Raw genomic sequence first — 24,708 nt, forward strand, 5'->3', positions numbered from 1 at the left:
TTTTGCACAGAGATCAGTAAAGTTTACATCCTATCCTTCTCTGAAGAGCATGATTATTTTGTGAACCGACGTACACAGACATTCCAGACATACAAGGTTAGAAATGCATATGAATATGCGTGTTTCAGCATATACATGTTTTTATAGTCTATTTCCTGTTTCGGCTCACATACTTCGCATATCACATCATCAACTGATGCACCGAATCACAGGGTGTTGTGTCAAATCTGCAGTTTGGGGGCAGGGAGGACCAGATTAATGCAGTCACATGTCATGGCAGTGGTGAAAACCTGTTGGAGAAGGGGGAATGAAGGCAAGGAGTGGAGGAACAAAATGAGATGGCCTGGGCAGGAGAGGACAGCAAGGGAGACCGTGTGATGATCCATTCACAGCTGTGTCTTAGTATTCTTCTCTGAGTGTGCTTTTAGCATTCAACTGGCTGTGGTGTGGGTGTGTGCGTGTACATGTATATCAATCCTTTTTTAACATTAATTATTTGACTAAATAGTTGAATTTAAAGTTTCATAAAACATAACTAATTGCCAACTAATTACTTTAAGATTGCTGTAACTTAATCACTACCTCTTAATACCTTGTCCCCAACACAGGTATTAATAGTAGTTGTCGGTTGGCTGGTAGTTGAAAGAATTTATTTTTATTATTTTGCATAAGAAAAACTTTGATATTTTGCCACACTTCAGAAACCACTTTGACACGCCCAGGTGGTGCCAGAGCAAATGTCTCTCAAAGCAGCTGCTAAGTAATGCTAGCTATAAAGAAGCTATTTGCTGGGTTTGGGCCTCAAACTATATTGGGCAGTTTTCTTTCCTTTTTTTTTTTTTTTCTGCTAGCATATCTTTGCTTCTGTGATTGAAGGATTATCACAAGGGGACTGAGGGTGCACACACTAACGATGCAGCTAATTAGGAGGCGCTACGTTGAACTAATTATCAGTGGCTTGACTTTTTTTTTTTTCCACAAGTCATAAATAATGACTCATGTCATGCAGAAGAGCAGGACCCAAAATGCAGCTAATGAGGAAGTTTGGTTTTACTCCACTCTTACTGGAACATTTCTGCTTATTTTTGATCGCCTGCTCTCTTTGTAGAGGTGTCATTCTATACTATTATTCTTATGATTCTCTCATATTCCACTTTCCCATCAATTTCACGCTTCATCCTCCAGGACTGACCTCTGCTACTGTCTTTGCCAGATCTGCTTCTAACTAAAGGTGACATTAGTGTAAGCTTAGATCCTGCCATTGCACCTATAAAACAGTCCTATAGCCTTCATTAGACACACAACTATAACAGGTTACAATGCACATGGTTCTTCATTGAATATGACAGTCACTGTCTCCACTCTACCATGTCCTGCTTGGACATACTGATGTGATTATGTCCAGGATTAAGAGATATGATAGACAGACAGGAAAAAGATGTGGAGGAAGTGAAGGATGAGGGGAGCCACAAGCACACATCCTGTTGATGTGACTGTACATATGTTCACAGACATCATTTACCTAAGAGTGTGTGAAAGTACTTTCTGTCTCTTTTGCTATCTCACTTTAGATGCTTCATCAGTTCGATGACGTTTTATAGCACACACTGAGAGAGAGAGACAAACACACTGACCCTGCAGACTGGCACTGTGGGGCTGCAGTTTCACCAAGCTAAGGCCTTTTGTGTGAATGAACAACTATACCCTCAAACAAGACACACAGCATGTTTTATAGGACTCTCAAATACATATTGCTTTACACTTTTCTTTTTATGTACAAGCAGGAGAGCATGTTGTCCTCTTCCCCCTCGAGACACAGTTCTCCTAGTTCCTGCTTACATGTCTGTGGTCAGCCAACCTCTCCAGTGATTGTTCTTACGCCGCATAGTTGAGATTTCTCATCTGGTTCTGTTCTCCTGCCCAGCTGCCCTCCCAGACTCAGCCTGTATTTCCCCCTCAAATGAGCGCTGGACGCTGACGGAGACAGGAAACCACATGAAGGCCAACTTCCTCTCCTCTAATGGGACCTTTTGTTGAGGATCTTTGATATTGCTTTTGCTGAACGGATAAGTCTTTGACCCCTGAATAGGGTGGGCCTAGTCTGTGCTGTATCTACTCCAAGATCTGCCTGGTTCACCTCTCTGTGTGCTTGTTTGTGCATGCCGATTGTTTTTCAAATTAAGATGTGTGTGGTAGTGGCGTACTTGACATTGCTGGCACTTGATATGATATGATATGATATATGATATATGATTGGAGAAAGGTACCTCTAAGGAATTGAGGCTACAAGAATCTGTTATATTTGTCTTGGAAGGGGATCTTGTGTCAGTTTGTCTGTGGTAACTTGTGCATTAAGTAAATAAATAAATTAATAGTGGCTTCATTTTTAGATCTGTGTTTAATAGAAGGACGGGCCTTTTAGTAGATCATATCCCATTTTCTTCAGGAAAAACTATTGAAGGGTGAAGATTTCTCTGTGCTGTCTGCCACAGACCAAACCCTGTGTTTCTGTTGTCATCCCTGGAGATTTTAAAGCTTTATTCCTTCACCTGTCAGCTTTTTGTCTGTTTTTCTTTAAAACAAAGTGGTTATGGTTGTGGGGACCTGAGTTGTATTAGTCACAGGCCACAAAGCTGCAGTGGTCATGGTTAAACCCAAAGGAAATTTTGTTGCATGCCATACTCATTTGTCCGCATCTCCCCTCCTTTTTTCTTTATAAATAAATAATAATGTATGTCTTTTTAAATAGTCTTTAAAAAGTGTTTATGGTTCTCTTCTTCAGTGTGGTGTCATTTTCATAACCATGTTTATTCTGAGCCTGATTTAAAAGCAACTTTGATGTCTTGACTGTCAGATGCATGTGTAGAGCGCATCACTGAGCTCAGACTATATTTAATATAAAGTCTGTCTGCAAGTGAGGACACGTATGCATTGTAAAGTTATTCAGCTGTTTCATGTGAAGTGAAACACGATATTGACTCCACCTTCATCTACTTCCCTTTTTCAAGAAACTCATATCCTTTACCAAAGGATAGGATTTTACAAGAGGTAGTAAGGCTGAACATTGTGTTCGAATAAGAGGTCCCACCCTGACAGATGCAACAGAACTAAGGAAGGAGGAGGAGATGGTCTTCTCACATGCACTCACTTCTGAGACAAGCTCTCATCATGTGTGGTGATTTTTCACAAGCTTTAATAATTCTGTTGTCATCTGGGCTTTCATTGCTTCAGTGTTTTTGATGTTACATGTACATGCACAGTATGAATACTAAATAATGACAGATTCACCACTATTTATGTTTTCTTAAGTATATTTTCAAATCTTGTAGTTGTTTTTTTTTTTTTTTTCCCCCCCTCCTTAACTGTCTTATGGGTGTATGTTTGAAACAGAAGATTTCACATTGTTGGACTGCCACACTGGTGCAAAAGTAGAAAGACAGTGGGCAGTGTATTGTGCCAGCATTATTTCCAAAATCTAATCTACATATACACACATACTGTATATTACATGTTTATATTCATGCAACTTTTTTATATTACTAGAAGTCCCTGAATGCTGTATGCCTTCAGCAGGTGGAATAATATTAGCATAATATTCCCAAGGAAGAGATCAGTTACTATAACTAAACCTCACGTTTTTCAAAGCATGTAGGGAAGGTGCTGGGCTTAGAACTGTAATTAGAAGGAGAAAGCAGATACTCTCAGCTGAAAGAGTTCAGCACTTAGACGAAGTCACACTGAATGATGATGAATGAAAAATGGAAACGTGACAGAGGAAAAGAGGTGTGAAATGGCATCTCCAGTGAACCCCTTACACAGACACACAAACCACTGTCCATCCGTTTTGCTGATTTAATTCCTTTGACAGTCACCTCATTGCCACTACCTGACAGCCATCATTCATTTAGTGTCTCTGTCACTTGTTTCAGGTGATTTTTTTTTTATTTAATTTTTTTTTTTTTTTTTTTTTTTTTGTCTTGCTCCCGCAAATCTCCTTGTCATTCCCTTTTATTAATGACATTAGCAATTTGCAGCAGGAGATCTAGAAGTGTATTATTTGGCCCCTTTTCAACAGTAGACAGAGTAACTGTCAGATAAAAAAACTAGTTAGTGTGTGGGACGCACAACAAAGAGCTTCTTGTAGGAAGCTTAAGCTCTCAGTAAAGATGTGCATGTTGCATTGACTTAGTAGCCGTTTTCTCAAGGTGGTTATCACTTTTCTGCTACCACTATTCTGCTGATGCTTCTTGCCACCAACTATTGGTCCAAAAGCAGTTTCTTCCACTGGTTGTTTCCATTAACTTCTGTAAACAGGTTGTGTGTGACGAAGCAGCAGGACAAAGGTTAAAGCATTCGTTCATTATGTCACTGCAGTGTCTTAATGAAGATTCTTGCTTTTTCCTTCGAAGCTGAAGTGTGGCAGTGTTTCATGTTTTTCTTTTTCATTGCAACCGGCCATGATGTACTGCAGCTAAATGTGGTAGTATTTCAAATTTGCATTCGGAAAAACAAAACGCTTGTGCTTTTCCTCTTCCTTGTGCTATTTCTATTGCTGTTACCTCTGTTTGGTCTTTGCACTGGTGAGGAAGATCTGTGATCTGTGATCTGTTGAACCGTTTCAATTTCTCATAAAATATAACAAAAAAGATTTTGAGTTCATGGGTTACAAGCTTGACAAGCATTTTGTGACAAGATGGATTTGTATGCATGTTGCATGCTGTATGATTTTACTTGCAAACATCGTGAAACGATGCAGAACCATGAGGAAGCAGCAACAACATAAAGAACTGGAACATAAACATATGCATGATTCCTGTAATTTTCTTATTTATTCTTTTTTTTTTTTCACTGTCCCAGAACAGTAATTGATGAAAATAAAAAGGTATATTCTTTGTGGTTAACTTTATTTTTTGACAGTATAATCACAACATTCCAAAAATTGGTTGGTAAATCAGTCGGCTTTGGACGTAAAATCAGTCAGTTTTTCTAATTTGTAATTGTCTTTTATTGATTTTTGAGCTTAATGTCATTCAAAGCCAGCTAAAGACCAAGAAAAGGAATCAAAACTTTCACTTGACGTACAAAGTAAATGCTGTGTTGGTACGACTACTTTATTAATTGTTATAGCAATTTAATGTTCAAATGGCATTTTTAGTCAACAGATATTCAGATTACATTACATTAGACAGAGAAAGCAACTGATTCTCCTCTTTAAGAAGCTGGAACGGTATCTGATAAACTGTTAGTTGAAAACAAAAATTGTTGCCAGTTGATTTTGATAATTGATTCAAATAGATTGCATTGTCACAGCTTGAGTCTGTACATCCCTTTATCCAGTCTGCAATATCAATCTATGGCATCTTCGTCCAAGACAACGCAGATGGTGAGTTCAACTCTGAAAAAGATAGATTGAGGAAAGAAACTTTGTGCAGAAAGGACACATTTCAAAGAGACGGTTAAATTCTTATGGGCAAAAAAGAGCCCTGAAGGACACAGCCATGCCTCTGAATATGACCTCTCCTCCTCTGTCATACTTTCCTAAGCTTTGTTTCTTTTCTTTTTTTCCCCCAAGCTTGATTCTTCAGAGTCCAGTGAGAAAGTTGTTATCAAAGATGTGGGCTGGGAAGAAATCCTCAAAGGACATGGACAGAGACAGGCACAGCAGAGTGGGAAACCTGAGCCTTCCTTTATCAGAATTATGCATGAGACCAGAGAATAAGAGCCTTTACAGTCTACTGTCATGGTGGCAGAGAACATGACTCCCGGACTATGTACTCTAGCTAACACAGTTTGGGAGTGAAAAACAGTTGAAATGAAAGAGTAGACTCATTGAAAATTGTATTAATCTGTCTCACTTCACATCCTCTGTCATCTGTCTTCAGTCAGTCTGCTCTAATTGCCACTGTCTGTAAACGTCATAGGCCCATTCATGGCCTTGTTATTCATGAGAAACCATCAGTCTGAGCGCATCTACTTCTTACTCCATCTTTGGCCAATACGGTTGGGACGTGCTTTGTTTTAATCCACCAGAGACAGCGCTCTCGCCTCCCTTCAGTCAGCACTTCACCCTATCAGAAGTCGTCTGTTTATTACACAAGTGCCCTGTTTGCCGTATATTTCCACTGATACAATATTTTCCATCATTACTATCAAGTAGTTGTTCTATTATCAGCATGGATGGAACCAAAACACACTTTCTGTGTGTGTCATATGTGTTTATGTCCTTGGGCATTTAGCATGATAAGAAGAAAAGGATTGAGATGGAAGGAAGCGTGGTGTAGCAGGGAGTGATGGAGACCTGGTATACAGTACTTCTGTCACCATGGCAGCAAGTCACAGCCAGGACGTAGGTCAAGTGCTAAAGAATTAAGTAGCATGTCAAGTAGTGTGTGTGTGTGTGTGTGTGTGTGTGTGTGTGTGTGTGCGTGCGTGTGTGCGTGTGTGCGTGTGTGCGTGTGTTTGAGCGCATGGTTTTTCAACAATGACAGCATGGACTGTCACAGAATTTTGGTTCAGACACTGATGTTCCCCTCAGGATGTAATGTAATTCCTTTGAAGAAAATATACTTGAAATGTTCTTCCTGCTGTAGCAGGCTCCTTTGCTTAATCTCAAATGACTCAGAAGCATTTGATAGGGATAGTAATTCATTGTTGTATACCAGTATTGGCTTGATTCATTTCTCTCATGATTATATTGGTGTCACAAATTCACATTGTGAGTATTGGTTCATTTTTGGCTCCTGGGTGTGTGCTGGAAGCTGTGTGGTCCTCTGTCTGCAGGATAAGAAGGTGGGGGTCAATAGATGCCCCAGCAGTGAATTGGTGCCCCCTTACTGTTTAATCCGGTCATGCGTTCTCTCCCCACACAGCTAATTTCCCTTTGCAAAGAATTGTTTATGGCCAAAGCAGCACAGCCCTGCCAGACACAGTGTGAACTCAGTGTTATGTAACTGTGATTGATTACTTATTAAGCAACCACGCAAGGCATTCATACCAGCACTGAATGCAGCAAACCAGCCCATGAGTCTCTCATTGAAGCCAAGAACACTGAGGGGGGGATTGAGGATCATTACGGCTTCAAAACAAAGCCTAATTGTGCTTAATGCTGGTGTAAGAATGGTTCACTCTCTGGATAGTGATGCAAATATTATGGGACAATTTAGTTTTAAGTTTGGACAGATGCGTTATGTTATCAGCTTGTCCCCCTGTCCTCTCGTACCCTAAGACGTTGATTCACCAACATAAGATGCCAAACAGCTCAGGATCGCCGGTCCCTGAGCTGCTGAGAAATGTAGCTTTGCTGTGCTCATTAGACAGAAAAAAAAAAAAAAAACCCTGAGTCTTACCTATTTCTGCCGTGTAACAAGATTTTCTTTATTTTCTATCACAGCATGAAGAGCTTTTGTGTTATTTATGCTGCTGTCAGGGCTAGTAGAATGGGAAGTGCTGATCTTGTTGCTTCAGAATGAAACATCTCGACTGTTTATCTAAAGTTAATTCATTATTCATTCCACACAGTTGTGGTATGAATCCAAATGGTGGAAATTTAGGATTTTATGCATCTGGTACATTTGAGATTATTAAACATGTTTATGCTAAACTAACCAATCATTACACAGCAGGACAAAAAATGTGACGTAGATAGTAATTATTTGGTCTATGCTAGCTCAGAATGCACAATCCAGTTGGATTTTCTTTTCTATGTCTGAATGTGTTCATCTTTACTAACTGCAGCTTCCTTTTTTTTTTTTTTTTTTTTATTCCGTTGCAGAATGAGAAGCCTTTGGGTCATTCTGCCAGCAGGTCCAGCAATATATCAAAGGTGAGCAAAGCACACACTAAAAGTGAAGTTTGAATGAATGATGGCATGGCCTTCACAGAGAGAGAAAGCGAGACATCAGCGATGTCAGCTGTGGACGCTGAGACTGATAAAGCAGATAGGCCTTCAGTGGCATGAGAGCTACTGACAGATAACTTGTCTTTCTCACATAACATCATCCCAATCGGGATTCCCTCTCTGATAGACCTCCACAAAACAGACGTGTCTTACACTTAAGTAACCGCAGCAGCTTGGTGTATCACTTGATGTCACTCTGACTGTACTCCAACCCCAGTGACTCCTGTCTTTCTCAGTTTTTTCCCCTTTTCCCCCAAACAGGGCTTCAGAGTTTTAATTCTTCTTCTTCTGAGCCTCTCAGAGGATAGACCTTTTAGTTGTGCTAATAGAAGTCATGGTTGTACCATTACCACGGGAATGCTCTGACAATAATCTTTGATCCAGTTTCTCTTAAATGTGAACACAATGGGAGTTACTGCAACTTGATGATAAATGGACCAACACTCATTTCAGGTTACAGTTATGAGTAAATATAACATAAATATTGTTTTCTAAGACAAATCCCACCCCTAGAGTGGAGAGGACTTTACTTTTGGACTTCATGAAATAACAGCTGACACAGTAAAAGTGCTCACTGATTGATTGTGACATTCATTGAACTGAATTCACAGTTACAGGAGTGTTTCAGTTCGATAGAAGGTAATGTTTGGTTAAACCTCTCCCTTTTATGAAACTTATTGTGGCCCTAGTCATATACCAAATTTTTTATTTCATATGATATTCAATACACAAATAATTTTTGTCACCAGTTACATTTGGGAGAAGCTTTCACATCAAACCAGTATCTGCAGCTTCAAATCAAATATTTACAACTGTCATATTGAGAAATTGTTTTATGATAAAAGGTGAACATGTGTTCTGGACAAACTTTTGAACAGTCATCACTTCCGATTTCCATTGACCTTTTTAAAGCTGATAAAAAATCATGAGATCTGTTATGACACTGACTAATTTAAGTGAAATATACTTTACAACTCAAGAAACAATTACTGTGCACTACCACATAAAGTGAATATGTAAGCAGCCAGTTAAGTGTGTTGTAAGGCTTTGAAACAGGAGCAAACAAGAAGCCTGGCTCTGGAAAAAGGTGCCCAAAAATAATATTTCACCCTGAAAAACTGAACAAACCAGAACGTGTTTAAAAAAAATAAAATAAATAATAATAATAATAAAAAAAGGTCAATTGTGTTGGCATTTTCTATTTTCTCTACACTCAGACGCTCTGCTTTGATAGTTTGGTGGGGCTTTGGATAGCTCATGACAGATCAATTAAAATCTTATTGTGTATATTGGCTCAGGATATCGTCAGCAGTGGGAGAAATTGATTAGTTTATGGTTTCTGAGCAGCATTCATTGTCTTTTAATTTCGTACCTAGATTTCCATTTCTCTGATAAATCAATGTGTCTTGGAGTGATAGACAAACTATGAAGAAGGCTCTTAAATTAGACATCTTAAATCAGTAATCAGTCTTGATGCCAACTGATGTTTCCTGTTTCTTCCAAAAGGGATATGCCTCCAGCTGGCAGGTTTTAAATCTGTATTAATTGCTCTGATTGGACAAGTCAGCTGAGAGTGGTTCAATAAAGGTTTGATTTACCAGAGCACTTTGGACTGAGTGAGGACACAATACAGGAAGCCGAAACTTTTGAGAGGCTGCTAAAGGCTCAGTCTGAAAACATCAAACTTTAACTTTGCACTATGGAAAAGGTGTAATCGATGCAGTAACGCATCACATTCATGAAACCGTTTTCCAGAGAAGCTGCTTTGAGTCAGAATATGATCTGTGAGGCTATAGGGATGATATTATGCATATATGCAGTACATTTATAACTTTTCCTGCTCTCTGCAGTATTGGCAGCATGAGATGGAAGATTTTTCATGTTTCCAGTAGTGACTCAAATTTGTATTTATTTATTTTTGCTGAAATTGCATAGAATCTAGGTCAAGTTCATTTATACTGAAAATGAAAGATTAAGCTCTTCTACAGACCAAAGTGAAATGCACAGCCGAGACGATCTTCACTTAATTTACACAAATGCCTTGTTTGTGTGAGCAGAGATTTAAATGGCTCATCTTGACTTAATTGTTTTCATTTATTTTAACGTGAACTCCAGCCAGACTCAGAATAAAGACACCAAAACAAACCCCACTTTGCTTCCCACGGCACAGATTCAAGCTGAATCACATCGGCTCGTGTTGGATCTGATCAAAATAAATGTGCTTGAATCCAATTGTTGACCTATTTAAAAGACCTCTCTCTACATAAATAACCACAGCATCAGTGTGAGAGGAATATTTCATAACATCTCAAGCTTGCCATGGCATTACAGTCTGGGTATTGTGTATGTGAAAGCTCAAACATCCAAAAATCGTGTTAGCTCTGTCGAAGCACTTGCTCTAGTTTTACACCGCTAACCGCTAACCTGGCAGGATCCAACTCCTGATGCTTTTTCATGTTGACAGCCTGACCTCCCGCTGTTTCCTTCAGTTGTGCAGTGTTCTCTGTTGTGAGGATGGCTCAGAAAATACTTTCTAGATATCCAGTGACATGAAACACTCCTCAGAAGTCAGTTTATATGACAGGACATTTAGCAGGGGTGAAGTGAGTTTATGAAGATGGTATTGCCTCCATCAGTGGGATTGTTTTTTGTGCATGGCTCCAAAACAAATGTACCAAAGCCATAAACTCTCTGTTTGTCATCTGCAATATATTTATCTGTTAATTGATTGTGTCTTTCAGTGAGTTGTTAGGAAAAAAGTGTCTTTACAATTGTAAGAAGAGGTGGAGTTCAGGGCAAATATTGTATAATATTAAGGAACAGTCAGTGTAGAACATACAAAACCAGCCGTGAAGGGTTTATCTCAGCACAGAGCGTGGGCCAAGGATTACCCGTTGATTTGGCGTGAGTCGAGTTTCCACTCAGTGAGGTCAGGAGGCTTAGCTGTAGCCGTTTCTCTCTTTAGCACAGAGCCAGGGAGCTGCACGATGCCTCCTACACTTTTTGGGAAGGAATTAAAGTATTACAGTCCCCTATAAAGACACTAAGCAACGACCCACAGCTCAGTGGGCTGCTGACAGTCAGCCAAACATCTGGTAGTGTTCAAAAATTCAAACTACTACATTTTCAGGCTCCATTGCCACTGGGTCCAACCTGGGTCTTTCCTCCAAATCTCAGACGGACATGCTCTACTGGTTTGTTCAGTTAATATAAAATGCAGGCACTGAGTCAATACACGATTCAGAAGAAATGGATGTTAATTGTTAATTTCTTGGAACACATTTTCACTTTTTTGTTTGTTTCTTTTTCTTTCTTAGTCTATTTTTTCTGCTGAAGCTGGCTCCAGTCTTTGGGGAAAAAACAGCTTAAAATGATTTAATTATAAAATACTTTTGGTGGAAAGTGCCATTATTGTTTATATGAACAGCTATGAAGGGTCACCAAAAAAATAGGAAGACAAACTACAATGCATCTTATCTCTGAAGCAGCACGGCTGAACTTCAAATATGGATGTGCCAGCAAAATAAACAGATTTGAATGTATTTCATCATTTTCCATGAAATACTTTCAATGTTGTTCGCAATCCTTTCCGTTTATCTCTGATAATCATCTCTTCTCCTGTAAACAGAAACTGCCTCATGAGAGTAGAGGACATTTACTTAAGTTGTTTAATATCTAAATAAACAGACACTATTGAGCTCTCTGCTCATTTCTGCTTTCTGACATGATCACATCCCATTCGAACCTATTGAAGGCCATTAACACAGCGTAAATTGCTGGAGAAGTAATTGGCCAGGCAAACCAATCAGTTTTTCTCTTTTTCCCATTTAGACAGAGTGCTTCCACCAAGTCATCCAGACTATAATCTGCTTGGAACTTCTCAATAAAATAGAGTTTGACTTTTTCTTAGAGTAGAGTTATAAGAGGTTGCTTTGAAGCTGACAGTGGATTCTCTGTATTTGTCTGGTGCCAGATGAAGACAGTTGGCCTCTGATTGAATTATGCAGCAGTTTGCTCCCGACTCATTCTTCAGTGATTACATTCCTCACCTGTCTATATATTATAGACAGGTGAGTATTCTTTGTCTCTAGTGAATCAATGCAAAACTCATCCAAAGAGTATAATCCCTGTGCAGACAGGAAGGGTTAATTAAATCCTACATTTTCCTCAGTGTAGTTTACATATTCCAACCGAAAGAATTTTGGGTTGAAATAATTTTAGTTTCTTACTTCTTTTATTAAACATTTGTGCAGTTTTCCCATGCTGCCTTTCTTTTGGCATCTTGTCAACATTTGGCCTGTCTACTTTTTCCGTTCAGTCGTGTGTCCAACTTGTTAGAAGCGTCACTCTGGGGACAGTGATTCATTGCTTTTTTAGCTCTTAAAGGTTGCTCTTTGAAAGGTCCCCTTGGCTAGAAAATGATAGCTGCATCCGTCTCTTGGTAGAGATGGCAAATGAGAAACGGAGGCCTAAGTAATGGCAGATAGGAGACAAAGTGTTAGCGGAATACCAGATGGTATAGCAAGATGAAGGATGTAGGTGGAGGGTGGGAGCCTTCAAGTGACGAGGTTAAATGAGTAAGCATTATAATAAATTGGAGACAGTTCCACCAAGCACAATGAGAATATGATGTGATGCTTGATTTTATTTAATCAAAACATGCAAAATATGCTCCTTTACATAGTTTCTAAAGTAAAAGATGGCAAGCATCAAATCCTTTTCATGCAATTTATTGTTAGTCACCAAAATATCATAGCTGGTATTGCTCTAGTTATCCATCGACAGTCACTAGTTTACTCATCAAAGTTCCTAGTCACAGGAGAGAGCGGTTGTGAGAGCATTTATTAAATCTGAAGAGTCTTATCCACTGTTAGGAAGTTAATTATCACCATGTTCTCAGTACCCTTCCGTTTGTTGGGTAATTCCTACCAGATGGCAAATGAATGATTAACAGAAGCAAGATCCCATCGGAACGTTATATTTATACAACTTAAAAAAAATAAAACAAAATAAAGACTGAAAATACCAGCTAGAGCCGTCAGTGCAATTCAGCCATGGTATCAATGTAGTGGTGGATCAGCACCTACAGTAGCTACATGGTTAAATATGCAGTGGTGCTAGTATCCTGTGCTCTGTTTCTCTGCCATTTCTTAGAGCCGTTTCTGATTTTGCCACCATCTCATAGTTCAGTTACCTTCAACGGGCTCAAAATGCATTCTTGGATGTGAACTACTGCTGAATTTCAATCAGAATCGAAGTTAACGGAACAATGCATCCCATAGTTAACTACGAATAACTTTATGAAAAAGAGAGAGAACACATCTGAAAAAAGCAGTTAAAGAGGAGCTGTGCTGTTCATGTACAGTCAGAAAAACAGGCTGAAGGACAAAGCTGGGCATTGAGTTTCCTATTGATCGGTGACAGGCAGTGAGCTATAAATTTCCCCTTAGTTAGAAGTCAGATCAATAGGTAATTAGTTTTTTAGTTGAAATTTCCAAGGCCCCGTGTCTTTACATTAGCAACCCAGATCCTATCGGATGCTGTTCTGTTCCCTGTCCAGTCTTAGCTGTCACTGTGTGAGAGCCGCCAGATGTTTAGTTGATGGGATTCTGAAATTTGGGAAATATTTTTATTCAAGTTCTTTTTGTGAATTTGTGTGTTAACATGAACATGGTATCGCTCACTGTAGACTTTGATCATCTTATCATAGCATATGAAGACTGGAAGCAGAGGGAAGGACACCTAGCCTGGCTACATTTAAGCTCAGGAATTTATTTTACTCATATGAAATGTTGAAAAAGAAAAGTGACTGTAATAAGTTTACAAACCTTTTGACTTTCCCAAATAGCCCCTCAGGTCAAATTATTCTGTCAAAGGAACACTGTGATTTATTGCAAATTTTGTATAGTTTTGGCCATTTTTTCCTATGGATAATGATACCAGTGTGTGTAACCTGAAAATGGAAAAAATGCAAAAAAATGTTTGTCAGCCAATCGCATAATCAGCCATGGGCACAGTGTCTGTGAGCCTCAGGCTTAGTATCTGATTAGTTCTTCCAAATAGGAGACATTTTTTTCAAGATTTTCTTGCATCAATGCTTCCTTCTAAAACAACTACACAAATGACAAAGTACCTGCAGGCAAACTGAAAAGGCCACTCTTGCGGGCTGAATTACTAGTAAAAGACAGGCAACAAAAAAAGCACGATGTGACCAAAGAAATGATTTCCAAAACTTCTAAAATGAAACCTAAATGGTAATAAACCATGAAGCAACCTTTGAACTCTAAAACTAATTTAAATATCCTCGCCATCTCATTTTGGTAAAACAAATAAAGGCTTTTTATTCTTTAATAGTCTTGTACGGGCAAGTGCATCTGTTCAAAAACTCTCTGTGGAGGTTGAACCGCCGTACAGCCTTCAGCCCCAGCTGTGCTTTTCTCAGCACCACATTCTTCATAACGCTCACTCTGTCTTGCGGTCGGCCTTCCTTACTGAATGATAGCCCTGTTTTGCTTAAGCAGATATGGCCAGGCACGCCTTTTAATCAGAGAAATTTATTGCCATTATTGTGGTTTTCTTTTCATCATCCTGTGCATCGGGGCGACATGTTTTTAATCTTTTTGTTAAGATCTGATTTAGGCACTGACATTATTTTCATCACATAAGATCTTTCAGGCTATGATTTGATTCAGTTTGTTAAATGATACAGTAGTCATTTGGCCTGAGGGTTTCACCTAGACATCTCATTATTAGATTGTCTATCCTAAGCTGCTGTGTTTTGTGCATTTGTGTTGTTCCTCAGGCGGGGAGCCCAACTTCTGTCAATGCTCCATGCAGTTTCTCCAGGACATCAGTCTCCCCCTCCAGTCAGGACATCTGCAGGTACAAACCACTTTAATCTCATTTCACTCTCATTGCCAGTGAATGATATGAACGCTTGAGGTCAATAAATCAGCCCTATTTATCAGTCCATTATTGATTAGGAAAGGATCTTATCAGTGGGTGGTGGTGGTTTAACCTTTAAGCGACAAAGTGTCACTGTGGTGTAATGTAGTAATATGCTTTAAAATGGATGTGATTGTAGCAGCTTCCAAAACCTTTTATCTCCTTTTATTCAAATTCCTTTGATTTCAAATGCATGACGTGCTTTCCCATTTCTCTCTTTTGCCCTTTCCTGTTCCTTCTCCTGCTGTCCTTGGCCACTGTTGTTTCGCACGTTCCTTTCATAAACACACATGCACAAACACTTTCACATCAGCATTCAGGATCAGGACTGTCAGAAGCAGACCACAGTCATACTGTTGAATTCTAATGGTAAAAGCTGTCAAGGTTCAGGAGGTTTTTCAGTGACCACCCTCTGCGCAGACGCCCTACCAGCCTCCAAACACATTAAACAACGGGACTGTCTCTCCCTGCTCCGCCCATCCTCTGTCAACATCCGGCCTAATGGCTCCCTCAAGTTTTCTGTGTCTCTGAATGATGTTGGCCAGCGTGTGGACAGTCTCTGTCGTGGCCTGCACTTTATAGATCGCACCTGCTCTGAGGGAGAGCTGGAGGTGAAGCCTGAACCAGCTCAGCCACCCAGCGTGGATCAAAGGGCTCACACACTTGATGGCAAACAGCTTGGACCACCCGTACAAAAGCACCCAAATTCAGCCTTCTCAACACGCAACAACCCCCACCTTGTCCCCTCCCTCACCAACAACTGCAAATACATGTTGGGCATCCCAGCATGTGACCCTGCCACCAAGGGCCCGCCTCCTCCTCCCTTTTTTCTCTCCAGCCCTAACCCTAATACCCACCTCCACCTGCATCACTCTCCAAGCGCCAATTTTCTCCGTCTCCTCCTCCCCTTCTCTCGATCCTCCACTTCGGCCAGTCTGCAGTGCTCTGAGCTGGGCAGCTATGCCTCTCACCTCCACATCGCCAAGTCCTCTAGTGCCCTGCTGGGAGGCAGCGAGTCAGGGTTTCCTGAGGATCTACTGGGAGATGATGACGTGTTTGAGGAGGACAGGTCCTGTTCAGCTCCAAAAGGAACAATCCAACAGGCAACCCCAGATACAGTCACATTGGTTGGGCCAGGTGGTCTTCTAGCCCCCCTGTGCTATATGGATGAGGACAGTGACTTGGACTGCTGCCCATCCCCTTTGTCTGAGAAAACTGGGCCACTGTCACCCTATTCGCTGTCTGGGGACTGCTGCAGGTGGGTGACTGTCTGGATGGTATTATCTGCACCCACCCTTACAGTGACTTGGTAGAGCCCAGACCACCCCTGTACCGTTAACGTGGCAGTGAACCCCACAGCCCTGTGGAATAGTGGAGAGCTTCTCATCCTGTAGTGTAACTACCCAGCAATCAGCAGCTGTATTTTCCTCAGAATCCCCACTCGGACCGGACCTGCAGATCAGGAGAACCTAACGTATAATTGCTTTAGTTTACACACACTGCTGCACCATATGCCTCATCCTCAGCTGTCCTGATTCAGCTCCTTGGGGGGGGTGTGTGTGTGCGCGTGGCGCATGTGTGCATGGCGTAAAAATGTGGCTCCATTTAATTTCACACCAATTCATTTTGTTTCACTGTTAGCTCAGTGCCCTGTCATGTTTTTGTCTACACTGTCAAGTTGAATTTTTTAAATAATATTTCATGGTTTCCAGATCGATGAGGCTCTAAAGTGTCTTACATGGGCTGCTGAAATTTGTGATTGATTTTTGCCCATAAGCTTCAAGTCTTGTAGTAAAGGCAGGAGCAAGGGCAATAGAAATATTAAGGAAAATATAGAGGAGCAGAGGTTAGCAAAGAAAATGTCATAGTATTTGGGAATGGAGTGTGTGTGTTTCTGTGTGCCTCTGCACACCTGAAAAATGTGGGGGGACAGAGGCAGGTCAGGTAAAATAAATGGTGGTGGACCAATGGCTTCTGACTGATTGGGTCGTGATCTGTCTTTTTCATGTTCCTTTGACAAGCGAGGCCGCGATAGAAGGACGGAGCCTGCATGTAGCCCTTCTAAAGAAAAGGAATTTTGAATCCTTAATAAGCCACATTGTGCCCTTTTGGGTTAGAGTATCTGTTTCTCAATACTGCACTCTGACAGCAGGTCGCTGGATTGATGAGTTCAGCCTAGAACACAGCAAAAATGTGAATTAAATAAATCTCATTTTAATGTCCTCTCAACTGTGGGCTCAGCATGTGCTCTGTTCCAAATTAAACATCTTACATGTCAGCTGTGGGCTGATGGAGAAACACAAGCTCAGAATTGGAAAGGTGAAGGCTCGAGATCAGACAGGAGATTATTGGCTTCAAATAGTTTGCATAGTCTCGGATTCCACACACACACAAACACACGTGTGTTGTGCCAGCTTTCTGTCAGGTGGCTTAAAACGTGAGCTGAGCACCGAGGCTGACCTCACCTGTTACGGAGCGTGTTTGCGTTGGCGGGCTGGGTGTTTTTCACAGATGAATAGCAATTATTTGCCAGGACATGTATTGACAACATTTGGTTGAAAGTCTGCTGAGGAATGACCAGGGCCATTTTTTTTAATCAGAAATGTCACAATTTAACCACAAACATTTAATTTGCATTCAGTGATTCTCACCAAAATGCATAAACCTTTTCCAAAACCGATCTCTGTGATTATTTCTAAAGCCTTTAGCACTTGGAATAGTATTTACAACAGCTAGGATTTATCTTCTCACCTGCTTTTTAAATGATGCTTTATGTTTCTTGACACATGGCTGCTGTGCCTGGTGATCAGCAGTGAAGCAGAAAAACACTTTCTTTGAAGTAAATGGCAATTATATCAGGTTTCTTTCTTTTGACTGCATATGGTCTTTTCCAGTACTTGAATTACGTCTTCTTCTCTTATTCGTATCTTTATGGCTTGCACGACGTGCACATTTGCATTACCAACCTTTTTTATTCTCATCTGCGTACTAGTGGAGAGCTGCAGAAAGCAAAAACATATCAGCCTCTAATATTTAAAACCTCCTCTGGGTTTTGCATATGCAGTATGAACCAAACAGTCTGTGTGATTCCTTAACATTCCTACAAAATATAAGCTTCTTCTGAGGAATTAATTTTTTTTATGATCAATGTGTCTCTAACAGAGCGTACAACTTTAACTGTCAAGACTAAAAATGAAACTAAACTTGGAGATGTAACACTACACTCCATACCACCCCCGAGAAAAGCTATTTAGCAGTAAAAAGAAGAAAAAAACTGATTGCTGCTAAAGAATTTATTTGATGATAAATGCATAAACATTTCAGGATGACGAAAGGAGAAGGAATAAGTGGAGGGAGGGGATTTTAAAGCAGCACACTGAGAGAGAGGACTGCACAGATCTGAATGTCGTGGAGGAACATTATGTTGAAGCAGACAAGTGAGAACAGGAAAAAAGCAAATGCCAGGGCTGTAATGCTGCCGAGCTTGTTTCCCTCTCAGCTTGTGCTGCTTGTGATTTCCCAACTCTGTTTTTCTTCTCACAATTAATACTCCAAAAGTACATTTTCTATTTTAAAATTACTGTTAAACAGGGAGTGTTTTGGCTGCACAAGTGATGCAAATAAAATTTTCCCTTCCCTAACATGCCTTGCAGTCCTTAGAATGAGCTGTTGCTGTCGCAGATTGAGAGATAATTTTGTAAATTTGCAAGATTATTATGTTCATATGTTTGGATGGCAAATCATGTGCCCTGATCGTGGGATCGTAATTTTTATAGCAGTATATTTAATATATACACAACCCATGGTGTCAAAAGTAGCCTGTGGAAAAACACATTTCTTGACATAGGAACATTTTCGTGTTGTTTATCATTATATTTTTGCTATGGCTCATTTTGTGGGAGTTGGGATTTTTCTACAGTCATCCCCTCCCACGCTTATAACCAATCCACATAGAAATCAGAATTATTTTTTTTTATTTATTTTTTTATTTTTTTTAAATCTGACCAACTTTTGATATGAGCTCTGAAAGGGAATCCAGCTCCGTAGGCTCATTATTTTATTAAAAAATAAATAAATAAAAATTCTTAATTGAAATATGAGTACTGGACAGTATGTGTTGAATGGAAATTTGCAGTTCATCTTACAATCCATGCAAACAAACACAGACAAAAAAGCCCGGCCATAACCAACAGGAAAAAAGCCTCTTCTAGAGATGTTAATTATGCCTCGTCTATCCTTTAATCCCTCAGTCCCCACTGCACTCCCTCCTCCTCCTCCCCTGTTTGAGAAATCCGTACAAATGACCTATTTTTATCCTCCTTCACTCACTTTGGCTTTTAATCTTGTAACGCTGTGGACAGATCAGTTAAGTCTGGAAATAGACGTTAACGTCTCACTCACTTTCTAATGTGTGGGCACATGAGGATGTGCGTGTGGGTCTTCATGTGTTCTCATCCTCCCCATATCAGGAAGAACAGAAAGTCCTGTTTGATATCCCTGCTCTATTCTCTCCCTCTCACGTCCTTTTTTCCCTCCTATACTTTGTTTACTTGTTTCTTCTTCCCTAGAGAGTGCCGCCACAGCTCTCTGCACCTCGCTCTGGGGAAAACATAGACGAATCTCATATTATATGCATCTCCTGTTTGAAATTGGTCAGGAAAAAAAAAAGATTTGAAGTATAGCTGCTTCACTTATCTATAAAACCTACGACTTCATCCTGCACCACAGATTTTTCTCCCTTTATGACTGTTGTTGGTAAAGCCAGAAAACATAAGCCTGATCTTTCATTAAAGTTGTTCTGTGATTTTTGGGCTTATTGCTCATTCACTGAGCCCTGATCTTAACAGCAACAACAAGGTCAACGTTCTGACATTAAATTCTGAGATCATGACGACTTCAGCTCCCTCCTCCTCTGTGTCAGGTGGAAACATCTGATACTGTCTTACATTCAACCTGTCATTTTGTCCTTTACTGCTGGGACTCGCAGCTTTGGCAGACTGAATGATTTACCTGTGTAAATTTGTATATAATCTGGATTCTCATACAATCTCTTCCAACATCAGATACACAGACAATCTTTCACTCATACCGAACATGCACACAGACAAATACACTCCTTTGTGTGGAGTGACTAATAGCTGCCACCCTCAGACCTTTCATATTGAGTCTGATATGTGTAATCTGAGGAACAACAGAGGGGAGACCTTTCATCTTCTCCCACAGTCCTCAGATGTAGCACAGAAAAAAAAAAGTAAAAAATTCCAGCTTTGTTCAGAATACCTCAGAAAACCCTCATATACAGAGGCTGAGTATAATATTACATTCACCTATGTTCAATTGGATGTGCATGCAGTAGAAGTTAAAAAAAAAAAAAAAATGGTTTGCAATGATTCCAAATTCAGGGCTGGTCTGTAGTTGAGCAAGGCAACCAAAACACTGAAGGTTGAATTTTTGATAAAAATGAAATAAAATAAGAATAAATGCAATGGTTGGTCTGCTCTTCCTGTATTTGTCCACCTGATGTATTTGTCATTCCAGGTGACTTGACTCTGCTGCTGCGTGAAGCAAATCTGAGATTGGACTTCTTTAATTCAATTCTCAGTTCAATTTTGTTACACAACATCACAAGAGCATGAAAGATTTTTTTTAATTTATTTTTTTTCACTTTGATTTGCAAATGAATCACCTTAGTTTGTCTGGATATGGTTTATTGACAACTAGTCACTCGGTGTTCAGGGTGTTAATATCTTTTTATATTTGGGATATTATATTCCACTTTGCCATGTTTTCTACCCGTCTATCTGCAATGTCTGGATGTGTGTTAGCATTTTCTAAACAAATTTGCTGACACATATCCTCCAAAATCCAAGTTTGGGGAAATATCTGTCAGCTTTGTCTGCCAACTTTTCTCTTTTTGATCTTTCTTTCTTCCATCTCACAGATGTCTTTCCTTCCGCTTCATGTTGATTGTGTTCTTCCCGTAGGATTTGTCACTGTGAAGGGGACGACGAGAGTCCTCTGATCACACCATGCCACTGCACGGGGAGCCTGCGCTTCGTCCACCAGGCCTGTCTACAGCAGTGGATCAAGAGCTCTGACACGCGCTGCTGTGAGCTCTGTAAATATGAGTTCATCATGGAGACCAAGCTGAAACCGCTGCGCAAGGTAAGCCACAGTTTGTATGTGTACATATCTGTCCAAAATGGGACATCATTTCAACTAATGATCATGTTTCTTAGCTCAGTCTCAGTTATTAATTTCCAGCTCTTTTTTATGAGGCTGAAAATGCGAAAGCTGTCTCTAATTTGTCAGGCAGATAACACAAGCTTGACATCGAGCTTTGAAGCTGCATTCATGAGCAGAACTTTTAGAGGCAGAGCGTTTCTGTTAAAGGCTCTTATCAATCTCTGTGGCCTCGAGATAGCAGGACACTCTAATTAAAATTTTCCACCCTTCATTAGCTGCACAAAAAGTCTTCAACAAATGCTCTGCTGTTAATAGCTTCTGAATCCCATTGCTCAACATTGAAGTTGCTCTCGATAGTGTGCAGAGAAATTGGAGATACGATGAGGATGTTTGTCTTGGTATGATTTGTTCTCAGTTTCATCTTATACACATTTCTTGTCAAGTTACCCTGCCATCAGGACATTTCATCAATCTGCACATAAGTAATGCATTTACATTTTTGGAGAGTCTCGCCAGCTTGGATTTAGGTTTTTTATTTTGTGTTGTCCTTGTGTGGCTCATTTCCTCTGATGTGTAGCCAGCCATGGACAAGGTGCTACACTATGTTAACCGAGGCTGCTGGCAGGCAGAAGGCTAGCTGGCCTTTTCTATCGCCCTGCCAGGGAGCTGTATGCAGCGTTGGATCCTGACCACAGGAGCAGACTGCTCAACATAAAATATATTTAGCTCACTATAAAGAAAATGGTCAACAGAGCCAACAGTGAAAGTGTTAACTTCAACATGAAATGCATTATTTGTGCCTCTTTTCATAGTGGGAGAAGTTACAGATGACGGCAAGTGAGAGAAGGAAGATCATGTGTTCGGTGACTTTCCACGTTATCGCTATCACCTGCGTGGTTTGGTCGCTGTATGTTCTTATCGACAGGACGGCCGATGAAATCAGACAAGGTAAGCATAGCCTTGGACTCTTGGACAAATGTACACATAATAATTAACACACAAACATTGTCTGGTGCTAGATATAGTTTTATGTTCACCCATTCATCCAGTCATTCATGCATTGTAATGACAAATGTAGTGTTATTTTACTAGTATGAGCAGTCAGTGTGAATAGTGTGAAATATTCTCTATCATTGGAATATATGTGGGCGTAAATCACTTGCTGAAGCTCAGTGGGCATAAAAGTCACAGTGGAGAAAGAACAAATGTGGAGAAGAGTTTTCTGATTTGTTACCTGCCATCTATAAAGGAGAAAGTTAAAGACAAAAGAACGGAGGTGATTTTAAAAAAACGGATGTAGCATCCACTTCATCCACTTTTAGATCCCATTTCACATTTAAATTCACTCACATAGAGAGGTTATTATTGCAAAGTATTGAGTTTCACTGTTACTATTTAGATAGGGTTAGATCAGTCGTGTGTGTGTGCGTTTGTGTGCACTCTGAGGGTTAGGGTTGAAAGAAAGAAATTGACTTCACGAGGATTAAGGATTTTTATGACTGTGCAGGTTATTAGCACTGATGTGTTACACAAAGCAAAGCTCAAGCTTTAGCAGTCATGCCACAGTAGCTGTAGTAGTTTGCTGGTTTGTTGCGTCTTTGTGGCAGACTCATCACAGTGGCTCAATTATAAATGTCCAACCCACACAACCATATATCTGCCCCCCCCCCCCCCCCCCCCCCCCATGTGTTAGATAAAGACTGGCACTGCTTCTGATCCATACTGAATACCAAGCCAGTAGCTGTTAGCTTAGCTTAGCTTAGCATAGTTGGGTTCCTGGTTTAAATGTATTCAAACCTGCCTGCCAGCCCCACTAACGCTGACTAATTAACACATTATATGTGTAGTGTTCAAAGTGTGGTTTTACCAAAGAGTATTATGTGCCAGACTATTTCCTGGCAACCCCAGATCTTTCTGTGGTCTTCAATGCATTTCCAAAAACTATTACTTTAAAGAGTTTTGTGTGGGCCCTTTTTGCTGACCTCACAGCCTGTGTTTGTTCTATTTCCTGGTGGGAAAAAGTCTGTTTTGGCCCATGATAAGCTTACAGATTTTTTCACCATTTTTTTGTAATATTATATCCATGTGCCAACGTGGAGCTGGTGCCAACTGTGGGATGTAAAAACTATAGGCAATAGTCCAGCACACACAAAGCAGGGCATAATGATGTTTTAAAGAATAGAATAGATATTAAAAAAAAAAAACAAGACAAGGGTTTTTAAAACCCCTTTAATGACCAGTAGTGTCTTTAGTGCCCACCCACAGTCAGGGCTAAAAATGGAGGAGGCAGCTTAAATTGTGACCCGTCGTAACATCCTGTGGCATGTCGTCTGCTGCCACTCATTTCTCTCTGGCACATTTGGTGCCTGTTAGACGGTGTGCAGATGGAAGAGCAGGCTGTGCCTGTTCAGCCCAACCTGATGATTCAGACTTGTTAGAGTCCCTGAGGCCTGTCAGGTTCAATCACCATAATGGTGCCAAATCGCTCCTCACCAGTACTGGCTGTGCTCTGCCAAGCCACACAGAACCACAGTTGTCTCTTCTCTAACTTTTCTTCCAGATTAGATGAAATACACCTTGAAATGTATTTAATTGTCATCTGTGATTTGTGAAGCAGATTTATGTGTATGATTGCATGACGAATTGCAGCTGTAATATTTGACTTCAATATCTGGCTTTGCCTTTGGTAATACTTGATACTTACACTCTCTTTACTCATGCAGCCGGAAGAATCCCAGGTAAACATTTCAAGTTTGACCTTTTGACTTTCAAATTGTGTTTTCCCTGTCAGCCTTTCACTCAGCTGTATCCTGTTCTTTTCCAACCACACTCTACACCACTTTCCTTCCCTTTTCTGCCTTAAAAGTGCAGTTTCTCAAGATAGAAAGTGTATTTTATCACTGGGCTGATTATATTACAACCGCCTTACTACCTCACTGACTGTTCCAACCTAATGGATACTGTCAGACACACAGTCGAGGAACACTGCAAATACCCTTTTCTCTGTTATACTTTGTGGCTTAATTAGAACAAATTTTATGTTAATATTCAGCTCATAAGAGGAAACAGGTACACTGGTTCAGCTGGCTGATCTGCCTTAAAAATTAATCATTTCATTTATTTATTTTCAAATGAATTTAGTTCCAGCCATTAAGCCGACGCATTAAAGTAAGCACCTGATCTGTGCGTCCTACTGAAGTGTAGTTAATCGCAAATAGGAGTTTTTTGCCTTTTTAGTGTTAGTTCCTTCCATATCAGGCATTTTTGCATTTTGTTCCATACCTTTATCATCCAAGTAGGATTTGACATTCAATTGTGAGTATTTCCTCCATCCAGTTTACCTGACATGTTATAGACCACATGAAAAGTTTGATGGTGTGTAGTTCAGCTGAGTATTTTGAAATATAAAATATTTTTCTCTTTTTGAGTTACTTTTTGATGATATCATCTAAACTTTCAGTTTTTGTTTTGAATGTAAAAAAATATTTACACAAATTTTGCTTAGAGCTTTATATTTCAATGGTTAGCAGTTTGCAGAAATGCTGCCACTGCTTCCGGGCCCATGGAAATGTTTTTCACAGTTAAGCAAATGAACTATAATTGGTAGTGCACATTTCTGTTACTCATTTTGTAATGTCTGCTGTGGTGTTTGAATTTACTTTAGTGTTGTTGCTCTCACT

The 24,708-nt window shown here is 40.1% G+C and overlaps 1 protein-coding gene across 2 annotated transcripts in view; it reads left to right on the plus strand.

Moving 5' to 3' along the window:
* marchf8 (membrane-associated ring finger (C3HC4) 8) overlaps nt 1-24,708 on the plus strand; it is a 65,870-nt gene that overhangs the window by 39,041 nt on the left and 2,121 nt on the right. Inside the window, exons 3-9 of one of the 2 annotated variants that reach the window (XM_029521897.1) lie at nt 7,772-7,822; nt 14,700-14,779; nt 15,156-15,916; nt 15,962-16,100; nt 20,827-21,007; nt 21,841-21,976; nt 23,752-23,766. In XM_029521897.1, the coding sequence (XP_029377757.1) occupies nt 7,772-7,822; nt 14,700-14,779; nt 15,156-15,916; nt 15,962-16,100; nt 20,827-21,007; nt 21,841-21,976; nt 23,752-23,766 (1,363 nt within the window). The remainder of the gene's footprint in view (nt 1-7,771; nt 7,823-14,699; nt 14,780-15,155; nt 15,917-15,961; nt 16,101-20,826; nt 21,008-21,840; nt 21,977-23,751; nt 23,767-24,708) is intronic. The other variant, XM_029521898.1, reaches the window with a different exon arrangement.

The sequence above is a fragment of the Echeneis naucrates genome, chromosome 15, assembly GCF_900963305.1.
Source record: "Echeneis naucrates chromosome 15, fEcheNa1.1, whole genome shotgun sequence".
NCBI classification, from domain to species: Eukaryota; Metazoa; Chordata; class Actinopteri; order Carangiformes; family Echeneidae; genus Echeneis; species Echeneis naucrates.